The following is a 20,117-nucleotide window of genomic DNA, read 5'->3' as shown; positions in this document are numbered from 1 at the left end:
ACTTTGGAGAATTCTAGGAGAATTGGAATTCCAGAATCCCAGAATCCCAGAATCCAGGAAACAGTAGAATGCTCCACAATATAAAAATGCAAAAAAGTAGCCTGAGAACTAGTAACTTAGATTAGCAGAGTGACTGAATAACTCCAGAAAAACAATCAAATATGACCTTTGTGAGAATTTGGAATCTAATGGGGTCATCAAGCGTTAACATAGGATTATTAGAACGTGTTATTGGAGACTGGTTGCAAGGAAGTTTCCAGATGTTTATAGAAAATACACCCTTGTACTCTGAATACAATGAGACTTACTTATCCATACATGAGGAGAGGCTGGATGTTTGGTCCACACAGTAATACCTCGTGGCATTGTTATTTATGTGATGGCTGTTACTGGCATTTTGCATGTAGGGTGCCTGGGAGGAAATGGCCACAGTCTGTAAGGTTTGTTATACAAATTCAAACCTCCAAGTGACAAGGGACATGGCAGTGTTCAGCTTGCTATTTTAATTTGGTAAGGTTTAAGACAACAACACTCTTACAAGTTAAGGAATTCTAAATTAGGAAAAACTGAAAAAAAAATTTCATTTTATTGGCTTCGTTTCAGTGGCTGTGGTATCATGGTTAAAAGCAAGTTCTCTCTAGCCTTAGGACTTGAGTTCGAGTCTCAGATGCTTTACTTTAGTTGTGAATCTTGGGAGAATTACATAGCCTTTCTGTGCATTAGTTTCTTAATTTATAAAACAAAAGAATAACAATATTACCAGCCTCACAGAGTTACTGGGAAGCACATAAAATATGTAAGAAATATAACATTATTATTATAATTCACTTGCATACTTAGCTAGTGATGGCTTTCTGAAAAATAATTCAAAAAATTGGAAGCACGCAACTGTATTTAAAAGAATATTCAGGTTATTTCTCTTATTCAAAGTAGTATATGATTGCAGAGGTCGTTGCAATAAAGTTTTATAGGACTTGGTTTGGTGGGGAGATTTGTGAACTAATAGAATTAATCATGTCAGAAACACACCAAAGAAAATTTCTTATTAGAAGCCTCTAGATAAAGAGTAATCGTGAATGGTTAAAATGACCATTATAAATCACTCAGAAAAAAAAAAAAGAAAGGCAACAAACCTATTTTCTTTTCTTGAAGTCTCATCATTTAGGTGTCAACTCAAATGCCTTCTCTCCTGGGAGCTCTTACACAACTATTCCTCCATCACCTTTCTCCAACACATTGCCCATTCAGTGCTCTCATCAGTTTATGAAATTACCCTATTGATTTGCTTATATTTGTTTATTTTTATCTGCCTTCCCCATAGTTTATAAGCTCCTTACAGTATACTGTTCTTGGCTGTATTCTTGGCACCAAGAAGATATCTTAGTACATAATAGATACTCAAGAAATCTTTGTTAACATATACGTAATTAATTCTGCATGTTCTATGTTTTCTTATTTGTTAAACCACACCTCTGGGCAGTTTCACCTGTGTTTATCATACATGGACAGGATTGTGGTTCAATAAGATATTTGCATTTTACTTAAATGTTGTAAAGGGCACTTTGAGGGGGAAAGCTTTCTGATTATGGGTCATGAAATAAACATTTGGGTTTTGGCATTATGGCAATGAATAGTAAACTTACTTCCTAAAGGTAATTCGAAATTCCTTGAATATCCATCATGTGGATCACCAGTTAAGTCAATTTTCAAGCACTCCACTGACTAGACTAGCAGTTGATGACTACAGACTTTTGTTGCACTAGAAAATACCATGATAATTAAGATGAGAACACATGTAGAGGTATTGTTAAAGGGTCTAAGAAAAAGCTAGCCTCATTTTATAGTGTGTGTCTAGTTTAATGGTTACTTATTAAACAAAATGATTGTAGTATATTGTAAAATATTTTTCAGAAAGAAGCCCTGATTTTTTTTTATTGGAGTATAGTTGCTTTACATTGTTGTGTTAGTTTCTGCTGTACATTGAAGTGACTCAGCTATATGTAAACCTATATCCCCTCCCTCCTGGACCTCCATCCCCCACCCCATCCACCCATCTAGGTCATCACAGAGCACTGAGCAGAGCTCCCTGTGCTATCCAGCAGGTTCACACTAGCTGTCTATTTTACACATGGTAGTGTATTGATGTCAAACCTAATCTGCGAGTTCATCCCACCCTCCTCTTCCCACCCTGTGTCCACACGTCCGTTCTCTATGTCTGCATTTCTATTCCTGTCCTGCCCTGATTTTAAATATGTCCTTTTTCCTAAAGGATGAGTTAAAGTACAAAGTCCAACAAAACACATGCTGAACACTCTGAGAAACAAAACTTGATTCCTAGAAAGTCCTCTGTGAATATTGTTGAAGATTGAATGGATGGATACATAAATGGATAGGATATATTCCTTTTTTTTTAACATCTTTATTGGAGTATAATTGCTTTACAATGGTGTGTTAGCTTCTGCTGTATAACAAAGTGAATCAGCTATACGTATACGTGTATATCCCCATATCTCCTCCCTCTTGAGTCTCCCTCCCACCCTCCCTATCCCACTCCTCTAGGTAGTCACATAGCACCGTGCTGATCTCCCTGTGCTATGCGACTGCTTCCCACTAGCTATCTATTTTACATTTGGTAGTGTATATATGTCCATGTCACTCTCTCACTTCATCCCAGCTTACCCTTCCCCCCCAATGTCCTCAAGTCCATTCTCTATGTCTGCATCTTTATTGATAGGATATATTCTAAGTGCCAAGTTTTAGCATAGTAACTATATCAATGACTTCTGTCCAAGTGATAGTGGGCCTTGGATCCACGTGGCACTCCATTTCTTTGATAACGGGCAAAAATTTTCAGAGAGAACATAGCACAGACTGCTTTTCCAAAAACTTCTTATTAAACAACTATTTAAAATCTGATCTCTACCAAGGAAATGATTCTGCTTTAAGAAGCACTCTTCTCATAGAGATAATTTATGGCATAAATTTCATCACTTTATGGAACAAATCTCATTACTTTCAGACTCTATGAGAAATTTGGAAGACTCTATTTCAAAGTTGCTGATGCCTGTCAGAAATCTCACTGTTCACTTCATTAAAATATACATTAAATTACAGAGTACAAGAGTATTTAACAACCACTGCCAATCCTATAGCCAGTAACTTGCATGTGGCAGATGTCACCTAATAATCAATGGGTCCAATGGATTTTAACCAAAATTCATAATCATCTGAAATAAGACCCATTGTGTCACTGATTAAAATGCCCCTCATTGTCCTATGTCTAATGGGATTGTGGTGACCTTTTCAGTGATTTGTCCTATTGATTGGAGCATATTTGAAACACTGAGGTTTTAAGTCTAATCAATTTATGGACATAGAGCTGGAACTTCTTTATGAATTTCAATACTGCTGAAGCAAATAAAAAACAGGTGTATAGAATTCTTTTTATATAATCACCTCCATTGGTCAGCAGATGTGTATGATTGTATCATTTGCATAACAAGTTAAGTAGTAGATATTCTTTCTGAGAAGTTGGTATTTTCATAATATATGCTGGAATATTATTTCTAGGGTGTCTGTCAAAAACTACTTCATGCTTGTTGAAAACACAAACATTTTAGTCAAGAAATTGTAAAGAGTGCACATAGCTTTGCCCATGTAGATACAGTAAACTAGGTAGGTAATAAGCTAAAATTCAGAAATGATATAAATTAAAAAAATTATTTATTCAGCATATTTATTAAATGTGTATTATACACAAGATAATGTATATAAGGTATACTAAGATGAACTCCATAGCTAGCCTTCCCTCAATAATGGCAATAGTGACAATCTAGATGTCTATAAAAGTAAGTTTTGAGTTTTTAAATCAATTGATTATTTATAAGAATAACTGATGGTACTATTATAATAGAAGACAGAATTATTAAATTTAATCCTTCTACTCATTTGCATTTACTCTGAGCTAATGTAAAACACAAGAATGTTGCAAAAACAGTTGATGAAATACCCAGTCTAAAATTATCATCAAATACAGAAAGTTTATTCATTCTTGAAAACTCATCATTATAGTTGCAACACAACAATGACATTATATTAATGGGTTTTTTTCTTTAAAATATCTTCTTCTAAAAATTATTTAAATATATGTTGGCATTTGTTTTAAGGACAGGCAACTCTACAATTATATATTGCATATTCTGATAAACTGATGGTATATAGAACCATTTGATTAATCTGAGTATTTTCTTTTTTTTTTTTTTTTTTTTCTTTTTGCGGTATGCGGGCCTCTCACTGTTGTGGCCTCTCCCGCTGCGGAGCACAGGCTCCGGACGCGCAGGCCCAGCGGCCATGGCTCACGGGCCCAGCCGCCCCGCGGCATATGGGATCCTCCCAGACCGGGGCACGAACCCGTATCCCCTGCATCGGCAGGCGGACTCTCAACCACTGCGCCACCAGGGAGGCCCAATCTGAGTATTTTCAAGGAGTTTTATGACAATAAAATATAGCTTTTTCTGAAAAATGAAGACAAGCATAGAGAAAAATAAAATATAGATAAGGAGAAGGTAAGCAAAAACCACTCTTCAGTTGCAATCACAGATGTATTTTTTTAAGTAGGCAAATGCACACTTAAGAAGAAATATCGGTGTGTATTTAAGAGGAAAATAAAAGATGTTTCAGTTGCCTCTAAGATCTTCAAAGGAGAACCCAAAGGTGTAGACAAAGGCTAGCAGATTCAAGATAAAGATTTTGATAAAGTATTGATATCACACCTATACTTGTGAAATAGCCTAGAAAAGCAGCAGTCTCTAGTTCTTCACTGATACTCTGGATTGACAATTGCTTTTAGTACAAAGGTCTTTGACAAGGAACTGAATATTTGAAGTACAGCCTGTATGTCTCCATGCTAAGGATGTTCCATTTATTACCCATTTATGCAACAAGGGAAAAGTGAGCAACTGCATAATTTCAAAACTTTCCTGTTGACACTGTGAAGGACAGACTGTTGATATCAGTTAAAAGCCTATCATCTACAACAGCATTAAAATAAGGTCATGTGTGGGTGGGGGAGAATACATCACTGTGAGAATTCTACAATGTGAAAGTTCACGTAAGAGACAAATACGATCAGTTCTATTCTACAGGAAACACTGAACGAAGGTGATAACAGAGAGGGCCATAAACTCTAGCCTTCTAGCCTTGCATGGATGATACTGAATTCATGGCTTTTCAGGGTCTGCGGGATGGGAGTTATAAGCACTCCTGTACAAAAATCCATTTGTTTTAGGAATGCCTATCAGATTATTACTTAACAAATCTTTTCTTCATTTTCCATTTACTACTAATATTCTTTTCCATGTTATAAATAGAGAGTAATTAAAAATTAATAAAGTGCTTTATAATTGCTAATATTAAAATATTTTCATTTTAAATCCAAACAGCAACTTCCTACTGTATTTTATACTACACTATTTGATACTTAATTCATAGCTTACACCTTGTTCCACAAAAATATATTGGGATGGCTTATGGGCAATAATATGAAAGAATATTGTAATTGAAAATTACAATATTGTAATTGAAAAAATCTTGAGTAATTTCTTGATAAACTTTCTGACTTTAGTGTGTATCTTTTGTGCAAGGAAAGCAGAAGCAGTCAAAACTTTGTAGCTGTGTATAAAAATTGTTAGTGCTATGGACCAATGGAATTCATCTATTGGATAATGTGGAGTAGGCACATTTGGAGCTCAAGTCCTGCCATCAAACACTGTTGTATTACCTTGGACAGGTTATTTAAACCCACTTGACACTGGGTTTTCTTATTTGTAAGATGGAGTTAATAATAACATAATATTAAGAGAGCTCTAATTTTCCTCATTGGATTCTTATGAGACAAAAAGGAAATAATGTAATATTTGAAGGAGCTTGTAAATTATGCAGCATTAGGTAAATGACTGTCATTGTCATCATAGCTTTCAACTTCACCAGTGTTTTATTATTTTTTTTAATTTTAATTTCCCTTTGTTCATTTTCAGTGGCTGTGTATTTCTCAGAAAGTATATTGATCATAAATTATTTTTATTACATTATCACATAATCATTTCCAATATGAATTATTTGAGATATTAAATTTGTAAAGAATATATATTTTAGTTTTGAGAGCAATCTGTGCTTCATCTCTAAAATGTAGCAATGTTTGTACTCAGATTGTGTTTAGACTAAGAATGACATTGGACAACATTTTTTAGATAGTTAATTAGATTCTTATTTACAGCGATGAAACTTCAGTCTTTCATCAGAGTCTTGCCAAAAACAGATTTGCAACAGGGTAACTTGAGCTCACATTTTTTGGAGTCCTGATTAAAGTATCTTCTAGTTTCAATGTGAAAGGCCTAGAGTCTCATTAACAAAAGGAAAATTCTCTGTGATTGTCCTTTTTCTCCCTAAGGAAGTTTTCTAAATCTCAGCAGTCAAAGGTTTGCTATTTTAGCAGAATTTATTTTTAATGTTGGGAAAAAATTAAAGTTAGACTGAACAATTTTAATTTTTTCTCTGTCCTATTTAACATACAGTGAAAATAAGTGGTGTTTCAGGGAGCTGGGCTGTCCTCTCCTCATACAGAAATAGGGCTTCATTTGGTAAGCACTGGGAGTTTCTACAATGACTCTGGTATTTCTAAGGCCACAAAAAAATCACTTTCAAGGCCCACATTTTCTTCATTGTTGCTTTTAATTTGTGTTTTCCTGATGCAGAAATTTAAAATGAAAACAATAACTAAATTTGCAAAAATATTCCTGGTCAATCCTTACTGCATTCAGAATGTAGGTTGTTTTTTTTTTTTTTTTTTTTTAATAAATCGTAATGCACCTTAGATGCACCCTTCTTTATTGCCATGGGAGTTTTTTAAGTGAAGCCAATTGAGCCATGTAAAACGTGGAGCAGGCAAAGAATTTACCTCATGTTAGCAGTGCACTACATTTCTGTCAGAAAGATATGAGACTTAACATGAAATATTTCAGAGTGATAATTGAACAGGTATTCCAGAATATAGGATGTGCTCACTCAACTGAAAAATAAGCCATCTCTATCACATTTCTTTCATAATGTCCATAGTATACTCATGGAATCTGGGCAGGTGTAATGGAACGTTAGAATTAGAGTCAGAAGCCTCCCTTCTTGTTTATAAAATGAGAATAAAAATATCTTAGAACTAAATCATTCAATGAAGGAATAAAGATGCAAAATATTTCATAAAATTGTCAACAATTATTTGTATTTCCCTCGGGCACAAGTCTGGTTGTGTCACTTCCCTGACTCAAGCCATTTGGTAATTTTCCACTTGGTCCAGGCTTTGCCCCAAGCTCCTGAACCTGGCATCCACATTGTGAGCGGGTGCCACACTCTCTTCTCTCTCTTATCTCTCACTTTTTATCTTCTCTATACCCTCTGCTCTGGCCACTTGGGTTAACTCACTTTTCTCTGAATGTGCTTTCCATTGACTTTTGCCAATTTTCCTGTTTTGTCTAAAATGTTTTCAGTGCACTGAAATCCTCACTCTTAGGATCTTCCTAAGCTCTTCAGACTGAATTATTTCTTTCTTTATATGAGTTCCTAGAGCAATCAGCCCATGCCATCTGCTATTAGTGGTACCTGTGTTATTCATTTTGATAGACTAGGCGTACCTTGAGGGTCTTATACATTTTTGTACACCCCCCAAGACCTATCACCTCTCTACATGTCAGAGACATTTAGGACATCTAATAGAATCAAACCATGGATTATATAAGTTGACTTGAAAAGATGTAGTGAACTTAATAAGTGAGCAGACAATATACATATTTTCATTTATTAATATAATAAGAAATATATCTATTATATTACACTAAATGAAAAATACCTACTTGTCACACTGTCAAAGGAGAGCAGATGGGATATCAAAATATAAGACATTTTAATCATCTTTGCTTATCTATTTCATCCAAGAATGTCATCTTTGCTTATCTATTTCCATCCGAGTAAGTGGAAAGCTATTAAATTATTATACATCAATGCAAAGAGCAAAGCCGTACTCCTTGGAGACAAATGTGCAAAGAGACTTAACGTGTCTGCTGTTAAGTATGTATAATACATTTAAAATAGGCAAATTTTGATGCCTTTGAAGATTTACACACGTGGAAAGACATCCCCGAGACCACCTACAAATGAAGTAAAACCTATACCTAATAGTACCCAAAGAATTTGTAACTTTGAAGAATGCGGGTTACATGAAAGTACAATTTGAGGGAAGTAGAATGGGAAGGAGAAGAATTTGATCCTAGATCAGAAGTTGGCAAACTTTTTCTACAGAAAACCAGACAGTAAATATTTTTGACCTATTTGGGTCATATAATCTCTGGAGCAACTACTCAGGGCTGGATTGCAGCCCGAAAGCCACTATGCACAATACATAATGAATAAGCATTGTTATTTTCCAATAAAACTGTACTTATAAAAACAGGCGGTGAGCTGAATTTGGCTAATGGATTGTAGTGTGCTGATCCCTGTCTTAGATTTTTGGTTATATGTAACTGGCATCATCATTAGTATTTTGAATAAGTCATTGTCCATTTAAATTGTTTTATGTAACACAAATTAATAAATTACCATAAATAACCACATTAACTGCAATTTGGGAAACTTTAAAAAGGACCAGGCAATAAAAGATAAGCTGAGATACATAGATTTTTATCATTAACTGCCCATCAGAGTCAGATAAAGGAATAAAGGATGATCTTGGTCATTAACAAAATACTTCTTAAACTGTTTCATTGAACGCTTATGAACTTTAAGATGTTAATAGATGTTCAGAGAAAAAGTATTCTGCTGTTACATAAATCTGTGAAATACTGGACTTAAATACAGGTAAGTAATAATAGTAGTAAAAATGTCAGATAACTTTTATGAATCCCTTATTGTGTTCCAAGTAGTTTTTACTATTATCTCTATTTTAGAGATGTTTGCACTAAGACATAAGAGGTAAAGTAATGTGTGCCTAGGTCACTTAGCTGGTAAGTGGTAGAACCTACTGTAAAATATAGTTTTCCCCATACTGTTGAGCTCTTAGCTGTTGAACTGTGTACATACTGACTCTCAAAGCTTTAAAAAATGTTCAAGCACTGTTAGTATATATTAATATATACATTCAAGCACTGCACATTTCCAAGAGATAGTAAAGTACGCATCATTTCTCAAATTTACTTGACCATGAAAAAGAATTAAAAATCCTTACTAAAATTCCAGCTGATCATTAGAATAATCTGGGAAACTTTAGAAAAATATAAATTTAAATCATTTCAGTTGGCATTGTTGGCATTGAAGAGAGAGAGTTCAAGGGATGTGAATTTTTTCAGCATTCTTGCCTTAGATGATACTGATCTTATGCCAGTTTAGGGATATCCCTTTGTTCTAATGCATGCAACTAGAGATTTTTGTACACTCCATCCATTTTTCATACTCCATTCCTGTCATGTAGTGAGAGGTGGGAGTTTGCCGAGTGAAAAAAAATCAAGAACACAGGTCCTCAGTTCCTAAAATCAACTATATGGCAAGAGCAGCTAATTTAGTTCCTTTGTTACTTCCTAGTATAGTCTCCGTGAAAATAAGTAGGTAGTGTTTAATATATTATAATTTTATTTTGGCCTATACTGTTTGGTTTAATTACAGAATTTTTCATTTTTAGACAAAGGATCCTCTTTTTATTAGAGCCTTTGTAAACTTAGGCTCCTTTTGCAAATTGTCCTCTATTTGTATCAAAGACAGATTTTAGATATGGCAATATTTTATTCTTGTCTACTTGTAACTCTGGGTTGTCATGGAGCTAGGTCCTGATATCACATTTCTATAGGCAATTGGATGAAATGAATGTTTGCATCCAGTGTATTTATTGGAAAGGAAGATGCAAGTGAGAATTAAACCTGAAGGCTTAAAATGTAGATAAAAGACCACAGGAAAGAAATATATTTATATTGCCTTTGCAAATAGTAAGCTATGCCAGCCATTGTGGTGTTTTTCCTAAGTTTCTGTTGGTCTTTGTTTTATCATTTGTAAAATAAGTTCAAAGTTCTTTTCCATATCCAAAATTCTATTGTCAGCTCTTAAGAGTAGGAAGGACTTAGATTTTTTTTAAAAAAAACAACCCATAATGCTTGCCTTTTATAAATAGAACTTGTATAAACTCAGATACTAGAAATCCAATCCCATGCCAAGAAATAACAATCATAGTCAAGGGTCAATATTAAAACAAAATGATTTCAAAATCCCAACCAAGTAATGTTTAATTAAAGAAAAAACAACACAAACTTTTGAGCAGTCAGAATTGTTAATTATAAATTGATATGTAATACTTTAATTTTCAAATTCCCAATACTATTAATTCTTTGTAAGACATATGATGACATTATTGTATCCATCCTATAGATGGAAGGATTAAAATTATTTGAGTTTTGTTCATGGTCTCATGACATAATAGAGAGGAAATTAAGAGTTGTGTTCAGTGGATTTGTATCCACTTTAAACAAATTTATACAGTCATAAAATAATATCTAAAAGCTTTTTCAGGACATAAATGAATTTTTTTGTCACTTTAGTACTTTATTCACTCTTTTTGTGGTGTCATTAAATTCTTGCAAAGATGGCTTTATTGTGATGTGCTGTATGGCAGGCTGGAAGCAAGGAAATCAACACTAGGTTGATTTGTGAGACTGAGATTACTGATGCTAATCAGTGGTGATTAATAGTCCAAAGTACAGACTCTAAAATAAGTCAGTCCCCAATTAATAATGACTAAGGCTTGAGAAAGATCACATGGGTAAGCAAACCCACTGATCACTTCAAATCGCCTCTAGTTATTTGTTTCAAGCTCTTCCTCGAAAGCTTGGCAAAATACAACTAAAAAATAGACCAATAGTTTTTTCTTGTGCTCTCCTTCATAAAACACACTGCTTGATATATAAATCAAGCTATAGGAAAACAAAACAAAACAAAAATATTGTCAGGGAGAAGAAGGAGGAGTAGAAAAAGATTTTCTTAAAGTAAGAACATTTCCCAGCTCCCTCAAATTTCACACACATACACATACAATGCGTGTATGAAGCAATTTCAATTTAGACTTTATAGATTATAGGTTAATACACAAAATTTGCACAAAATATGTAGACCTAATTTATGAAATAAGATATAGGAGACAGAAAAAACATGCTTGTTTGTATCACACCATTGACTAATTATGTGTTTTTATGAGTAAAACCACAATGAAAAATAAGCAAATTTCTGACATATTCAGAATCTTGTACAATTAGAGTTAAAGTTTGGAGGGGAGACTACCAGGTCACTCTCTTTTCAGGTTCATCTTCTCACAGTATTGGAGAGACAGTAAGGAATGGACAGCAAAGTCTACACACAGCTCATGACTGACCTCAAGTCTGAGGTAGTCACTAGCAGTGAAAAGCTCCACACATCTCAGATGTGGTCGCAGATCAAACACCAATCTCCTGGTGTGCCCAGGAAACAGAAGCCCATACACAAATCTCTGTAGTCATGCTTATCACACAGTTATCACCGTTAATGGCAGCATCTTGCCATATGAAAGACAGTGATAAAAATCAGTGGGTGAGTCTATATATAACTAATCAAAGGGCCAGCTGACCATCAAGTCTCTTAAAATGTAAAGCAAGTGACTTTTTCAGACTATTTCATCCCTTCAGGGGTTAACTTGGAAGCCATTTATTTCTACAATTATAATCCCTCATTTTAAAAAGTGTTGAGGGTCATTTCCAGTTCTCATCGGGGCTTTTGAAAAATTATTTCAAAAATCTAGTCTATTTTCTAGATTTAATGTAGTTTTGTAGAATTAAAACGTGTCAAGTGAGCACAATATATAAAGAAAGAGAAAGGTTTGAGGAACTTTATAAAGTTTGAACAAAATTGACTTCTAATCTTTGAAACTGGTCAGACATTATACAAATTGAGCAGAGGCTCCCTAGTTATTTACAAAGATGGATGTTCTCCATTGAGAATTATCCACTTTGAGCTTGTTTGTTGTACAGGCTGAGGGCTGAGCTTCAGAGGAGCAACTGTCATTACTGATTAAGATTACTTAATCACTGTTATTTTGTAGCTACTTGAAAGGAGAAGGCATTCTTGAATTCACTCAAAGGCAGTTTCAGTATTAAAAACTACAGCATGTTCCGCAAAACAAAAACTGCATTTTGCAGAGTCAGTGATTGTGGAATTAGTCTTTTCAATCTCCCAACAAAGACCTCAATTATCTTTGTTGTATGAAAGTATGATGTTTTCTAGGACTTTCTTTGGATGAAATCTTACAAATGCCCCTGTTTGTTCCATTAATCATTTGTTGAGAACTTGTATATCCTCTCTTGGGAAAAATATCTTTAAAAATCCCACCCATATTTTTAAAATTCACCCATTTCTCTGTTATTAAAATAAATACAGAGGGTCAAAAAATAAAAAATAAATAAATAAAAATAAAACAAAAGAAACCCTTCCAGTTGTTAGGATGAAACTTTCACTGCCTTGCCTCTAATATTTCAGCAGGACATAACACATTTGATTCCCTTTGGTGGCATTAAAATACATACATACAATCTTCATACCTCTGGAAAGATGCATTCTGTACCCCTCTGTCCAGTACAAACATCTTAGTTTCTGTGCCTCTCATAGAAACTGGTGCCATGGCAGATGAGTGGGTGGGGTACAATAAGCTGTATTTCTGCAAAGTGTTAACTATTAGTCGCTTCAATTGAGATTTCTTTACAGCCCCTCATTTTTTCCTGTTCTTTCACATATGTGGTTATCAGTTCCTAGAATGTGTTACTTTCCATTCTTTCTGTGTATTAAAACAAACAGACATAAGAAAAAACCCTCCCAGTCCTAAATTCAAAAATCCTTTCTACTCACTTTTACAGATTTAATGTTACATTTAATGTCCATTAATGTTAATTGGACATTAATGATGGGGACATAGATTAATGGGAAAGTTGGGAAACCTGTCTTCCTATGAATGTACCCAATTGAAGAGCAAGTCAGTTCTAAACCTTAGTTGGCATCGACATTTTTTATGGGTGTGATGATTTGGCAGAATACTCTGAGTGATTAATTTTCTGTCCTCTTTGCTGCTTTCCTCAAGATTTAAATGTTAAATCCAAAATTCAGGGCAAAAACTAGGCAGCTTATCACAGCATGAAAACATGTTTTTTTTTTTAAAGCAATAACATATTTACAAAATGTGCAAAATGAGAAAATAATCACACTGAACCTATTAAAAATAAAACCCAGAAACCTGATCAGCTGTCAGTGTCTGAAATAAAACTAAAACAGTACAAGTTTTAAAGTATAAAAAAATCCAAAATGGCTAATTCTAGCTGAGTGAGAGTTATAAAAATACTGAGCAAAATAAGAAATTATTTCTCCATTTAAGAAACTCAGCATGAGATAGTTATCACAGAGCCAAAGCTGATAGAACCTACATTTCCAAACACGTTTTTCTGTAGGAAATGCTATTGTAATTTATTATTTATACTTCTTATTTCTCAAAAAGTAGGTTCCAGTGTCATTTTGCCTGAGTACACATAAAAGAAAGATGAGAAAACCTACTATACAATGACCTTTAACTTAATACAATATTACCAGAACACTGGAAAATTTACAGTTTTCAAAAAGGGTAGAGGGAAATCCATTTTCAAAGCTTGCATCAATAAATGTTGAAAAACCCCCAACGTTTATAAATAACATTATTTTTCCATCAGGTGACACATGTATATCAATTTTTTTAACCACATTAAATGTTTATTTTTTACTGAGGTATAGTTGTACAATGTTATGAGTTTCAGGTGTACAACATAGTGATTTACGTTTAAATTAGTGATCAGAAAAGACTGAAATAGGGACTTCAGTATGTCTTTGTAACTGTATAGAGTGAGACCACACAACTAAAACACTGGATGGTCATTACAACACTTGGGATGGAGATGCAATGCAAGATGAGTATTGGTTAGGAAGGGGGGGTAGGGGAGAAGGAGTAGAAAGTAGAAGCAATATGGAAATATGTGCTTTATGAACAATGCGTGTCACCTTTAGGGGTCCCAAGAGCACTCTTTACCTGAAGCTTGAATGCTTCTCTAATTAAAATGGAGAGGTCAAACATAAACAGAAAGAAATTAAGGCATTTTAAAGGAACTTTTTTTATTCTATGTGTTCAGTTATAATCTGACTCATTTTGTTCACCAAAATATATAAGTGCCTGTTATGTGGTTTATATGGGGCTGGGGTTGGGAACAGAGGAGAAAAAAGAAAACACCGCCCCTAGTCTCAAAGGGTTCACTGTCCAGTGGGAGAGACAGGTCCTTTCACTTTACATTATTGCAGTGTGACAGAGGTGGTAAAGGTGGTGAAGAGTTTATATTCTGAAGCCAGGATGCCTGGGTTTGAATCCTAGTTCTTCTACTTTAGATATGGTGTTGGGCAAACTGTTTACACTTTGTTGCTTCAGTTTTCTTGTCTGTAAAACAGTGCTAAGAAAAGTGTAACCTCAGTGTCATTATGAAATGTGCTATAATACATATAACGGTCTTAATGGTGTCTGGCTATGATTATTGTCCTTGTTATAATGTTGTGAGATGCAGCCCAGGATACAGAAGTAGGACAGTCAGAGAGGGCTTTGCAGTTGAGATGAGATTTAAATGGAATTCTGAAGCAGTCTAGTAAGACTTATACAGTTGTGTATAAATGGTGAAAAAGTATGGGACAGCATGTGCAAGCACACAGGGGAGAGAAGCCACTGAGAGTTTGAGATACTTGGAGAGGTTGATGAGTAGAATCTAGACTATACTAAGGAATTTAGATTTTTATCCTTAAGACTGCCCTGAATGTTTTTGTCCTTTGCATGCTGGTCATCTCATTCTTTGTTTTCTGCAACAGTCCCACCTCCCCAGCCATTAATATCTCTTCACCTCTATTCAGTTATATACTTGGTTATAAAGTCATTTTGTTTAAAAAAAACATATTTATCTAGGTCATCTCTATGTATAACAACCTGCATTTTGTCCCTTGTTATTCTTTAGACTGAATCTAAATATTTTGGCCCAGTACTCAAGTTCCTCTTTCCACGTTCCAAAAATGCTATGCAAATTTACCTCTCTCTCCTTATAATGGCATTTTAGTAAGATCCAGCTTCCTGTTATCCTCATCTCCCTCCTCTCCTTGCAGATTTTATTCATCCCAATCTCTGATTTTTCTCAAGCAGTTTCCTCTTTGGAACTTTAACCTCCCTGGATAAATTTTAATTTTTTAAGAACAGGTTCATCTGTGACCATCCTGAAGAAAAAGAAAGTTTGTCTGACCAAACCTCACACCATGTTGATAAGCTTCTGGCACCACAATCCCTTGGTGTTGACCTTCAGGGTCACATACTTTAGACTTCCTTTTCCCCACTTCCCTCTCCATGTTGTTCATGCCTTTCTTGTGGGTGGAGATTTTGCCTTCTAGATACCTTACTTTCTAATGTATGTACAGTACATCTACAGTATCTTATATAACAAAAAGCCCAATAAATGCTTGTTGGATGAATATATAACATGTAAAAATATCTTGTAATACAAGCTTCTTAATAACATGCTAAGATTATTATGTGAAAGTTGCATACAGCTTTAAAGATCAGCTTACAAGAGACGAGAAACTAAATTAGAAGAGAATCAGATGGCTGATATTTACTTAGGCATACATAGTTCACATAGATAAGTAGAACATTTTTTAAAAAGTGTTGAGTGACTTTTAAAATTGAGCTTCCATCATAAAAATATAGGTGAAGACATGGAGCAATGGAGAATTTAGAGTAAATCCCTGGACATCAGAGTTCAGAAGGAGTGAAACAACCTTTTGTTCAATATCTACTGTGTACCAGTCATCACAAGACTGCTAACTTCACATAATTATCTCACAAAATCTTTCCAACATCTCCTCCCATCAGAAGTAATGATCATGATGGCCATTTTGTAGCGAATGCTACTGTGGCTCTAAAAGTTTAAGGACTCCTTCCAAAATCTTACATCTAAGTGATGAATTTGGGATATGAATCCAGGTCTTTCTGACTCTAGAGCCAAAGTGCTTTGATATACGCTTTCTTGTTTGAATGTATTTAGAAATAGGTTAAATAACTTGACAATTTTGGACAGGTAACAAACTTTCTTGGTCTCAGTTCTTCATTCTTATTAATGGTCTCTAAAGCTCTTAAAACTAAATCCTTGTGAAAAAGTGGCATCTGTTTTCTTTTTTTAAATCACACTGATTTAAAATCAATGATATTGAAAGTCAGAGAAAAAGTTGTGCATATCAACGGATTAAATATTAACTATGGCAGGGATAGATAGTTGGAGTAAAGGAATTACTAACTTGATATGTCTTTATTGTTTGACATGGTAAAATAATTACCTTTGAAATAAAATAAAATCTAATAAAAACAGGGAAAACTATAGCATTTTAAGTGGTGAGCTAAGTTAAAAAAAAAACAGTCAGTATCTTTTCTTCTTTTATATAATTTGGTAATCAATATGTAATAATCTCACATTTTATCTGGGGTATTTTTTGCTTGGGCTAGGCTATCTTAAAATATCTTTTTGCATTCTACTCTAGATAAATATGCATGTTAGGAGAGTGACATGATTCTAGAACCATGTCTAGAGTCAATCACGTGTTGATTATTTGCATTTACTTTTGTTAACCTAAGAGTAAAAGTAGCTAATATCAAAATGTGTCCAATATGTTAAAGACCAGAAAGGCATTAATAAATATATGATACTCAACTATTATTTAATGTCAATAATGGTAATTTTACTAGACTCTCAAGACTCTTCTCAATATTGTGCAACAAAGTATCATAATATGTGAAAAAAAGTCTAGAATAACACTTATGTGTAAGAAAGTTGAATACAATAATTATCATTAAAATTTCTCTCGTGTCCTAAGGAATCTAGTTAAAATAAATGGGTTCCTTGGGTAAATTAGAACTGGTTTGAGCCCATAACTTGGAATAGATCAAATGCAATGAATTGCCAATACACAGGAAGTACTCTGATCATGATCAGTTAAAACCTTTTTCCACATATTGACTTCTTCCACCATCTGATTCTTGTAAAGAAGGAAGTTGGATCAGTGCTAATAACTGAACATTTCTTCTCTCAAACATAAACAGTCTCACTGAAAACTAGCTATATCTTCTTTTGCCTACAAGATTCTGAGCACCTTGTCACAGAACTTGGTTAGGTGAAATGAAAATCTTTATATCAAGCCATCAGTATGACAGAAACTCCAAGGCACAAACTGCCATTACATTTGAGGACATGTTGATATATTAATTTATACCTTAAGGGTTCATACCTGGCTGTAGGAAATGCTAATTAAAACTAGCCATTAGAGAAAAGAGACTCCAAAAAGAGATAAAAGTGAATTCCAAGTTACTTGAAAATATGACACAAGCATAAAAGAAAGACTAAGAAATACCATGGAGCCTGAAAGGCTGAAAAATTAGTCTTTTTTTTTTACTACCTTTTACAAGGGACTATGATAAAAATTCAGTTCTCTCTGGGGTCCTGTAAGTAAAAAAAAAAAATCTAATGAGCAGAGAACAGAATGGGGACCACGCTCTACAACAAGTCCAATGTATATTCTTAATATAAAGACCACAGCTCAGAAGTGTCTCTGTAGCACTTGCATTTCCATACACTAAATAGATAACTCTAGGCTATAATTAAATGGCTCCAACTACAGGCTAATAAGCCACACACACACACACACACCCAAAAACTCACAAAATTTAAACATTAACTTAATGGACACATAGCCTTTAAACAAAGTTGTTTCCTTCAGAAAACATATTTTGTTATAACACCAAAGAAATGTTTAAGGGCAAAAATAAAAGATGGCAACATGCTCCAAATACTTCTGAAGGAAAAAGTTATTGTGAAACCCTACAGATACTGATCAACAAACCAATTACCTATTTGTTGACCACACTGGTACTTATGCTAACTGGAGTCATACTTTTGTAAATCAAAGAGAAATTTAAAACTGTGTTTTTCCAACTTTAATTTTAATGTAATAATCTAAGTATGTAGTGTAAAAAGTTAGTATTCAATAAATAAAAAAGGTAACTCATACCTTAAATTCCTCCAAGATTTTGTAATTTTTCCCATGATATTCACAAGAGTTTTTCACTTCTTTGCACTCAGGACAGCATCCATTGTGCTCCACTTTAGTACACTTTGGGTGAATTTTAGGGCATTCTGGCTGGTCACAAACAGGTCCATCCAGAGCACAGACACATGGACAGTTGGAATGCCCTGGGAAAAATCGTTCTCCCAACTTGTATACAAAGCCGCTGTCATCCACACACCCTTTCCCTCGATAGTCATCAAAAATCAGATTGTCATTACTGGAAGCCTGGTCACCTTCATCAGCAGGATAGTCTTCATGACTGATGGCAGCAGAAGTGACCAATCTGGGGATGACCAACAGAAGTACGCAAGCTTCATGAATATGAAGAGCCATCCCCCTCCTCAAAGGATTCTGGATGTTCTCCTAATATTAGATATACTCAGCTCCTTCCATGAAAATACAAGAGGGGTAGGCTGAAAAATAAATATTTAAAAAGAATAATTTGACATATATAAAGAGAATATTGATTCATTTAAACCCATGCTCTTAATATGTTTATTTGAGATCTATTTGGAAGCTACTAAGACCTCAAATCGACTAAGTTCATGCAACTATCTACACTTTATTATGAAGTTTGGATGATTGATCCTTGGCAATATATGCATTAAAATTGTCCTTTATGGACTTATTTTACCTAGGAATCTTCAGCTTAGCTTAAATTTACCTTCTGAATTTCAAAGGTCTAGCTTTGTCTAAATTGTAAGAAGTGGTTTTACCGAGACTCAAAGGGTGATCTTACTAATAGTTACAAATAACTCGAGAATATTTGAATTCACGTTCTCTTTGAATTCACTGATTAATGAGTGACAGAATGTATATATGTTATAATCATCTGAAAGAAAACTCAAGAGATTAGTGAGAAGACGTTCTACTTCTAAAAGAAAGGGAAGAAACCAACAGCTGAATGTAAATTATCATTGGATTCAGCTACTACAAAGGTCTTCCTACCTCTTTACGTCCATAATTGGAGAACAGTGGTCTCAATATAGGTGACTTGTTTAAGTGAACATGAATCTGGATTTTGAAACATAGTTAAGAAGGAAAATAGCACAACTATTCCACAGTGAATAAAAGAAAGAAAACTTTAAATAATAAATAAGAAAATGCCAGGTATTGAAAAGGATTTGTTAAAAATTTATTTGTATTATTGTCCACACCTTTATTTTACTCAGGAAGTAAGCTCCTAGTGGACAGGAAAGATGTATCTGTAAATTATTTTTACAGCAACTTGACTCTAATATTCATGTAATAAATACTACTTGAATTAATTACTTCAATATAAAATAAATGACATTCACATACTCTTGAAAACATAACTTTTTTGACATGCCAAAGATACTTGCATTTAGGCAATTTGCACAAAAATGCCAGTGTAACTGTTTATTGAAGTTTCTTAAAAATAGGGCGTTGCCAATTCATAGAAAATATGCCTTATTAATTTGGTGTTATTGACTTTTGTACACTTCACTTAGTATTAGTGCTTGGTGGGCAGTGTTGGCAGTGGGCTCTTATTTAAATTATCAGAGTGACTAACTCATACAAAGCCTTGGGAAAACTGTGACTTTAGGGAGTAATAGATAAGAAAAGTGTAAAATAGTTCATTTGCCTATTTAAATGGTGCTGGCTTTATGCCAATATTGCTAAAATTGTATATAGGACATTTTCAGATCATTTATAAATGTTATTCGTTGGTTTATTTTCAGATTATAATAGCAATGATAAACCATTGATTTTTAGTCTAACATATGCAGATAATTTTAAATAAGATAAAGATAGCACTAGAAAACTTCAAGAACTATTATACTTGCATTTTAAGTTAGATATGCAAATTCTAGTAATAATAAAATGGAAGG

At 34.1% G+C, this 20,117-nt stretch overlaps 1 protein-coding gene across 1 annotated transcript in view; it reads right to left on the bottom strand.

Moving 5' to 3' along the window:
• The window catches only part of VWC2L (von Willebrand factor C domain containing 2 like), a gene marked incomplete at its 3' end in the record, with an annotated part of 153,904 nt that extends 135,301 nt beyond the window's left edge, over window positions 1-18,603 (bottom strand). Inside the window, exon 1 of the mRNA XM_081242548.1 lies at window positions 18,208-18,603. Coding sequence (XP_081098674.1) covers window positions 18,208-18,597 — 390 coding nt within the window. The 5' untranslated portion in view covers window positions 18,598-18,603. The remainder of the gene's footprint in view (window positions 1-18,207) is intronic.
• Between the last annotated feature and the right edge of the window lie 1,514 nt (window positions 18,604-20,117).

Source organism: Mesoplodon bidens, assembly GCF_964165515.1.
Source record: "Mesoplodon bidens genome assembly, chromosome: 8".
In the NCBI taxonomy this organism is placed as follows: domain Eukaryota; kingdom Metazoa; phylum Chordata; class Mammalia; order Artiodactyla; family Ziphiidae; genus Mesoplodon; species Mesoplodon bidens.
This window is presented reverse-complemented; position numbering and strand designations above follow the sequence as displayed.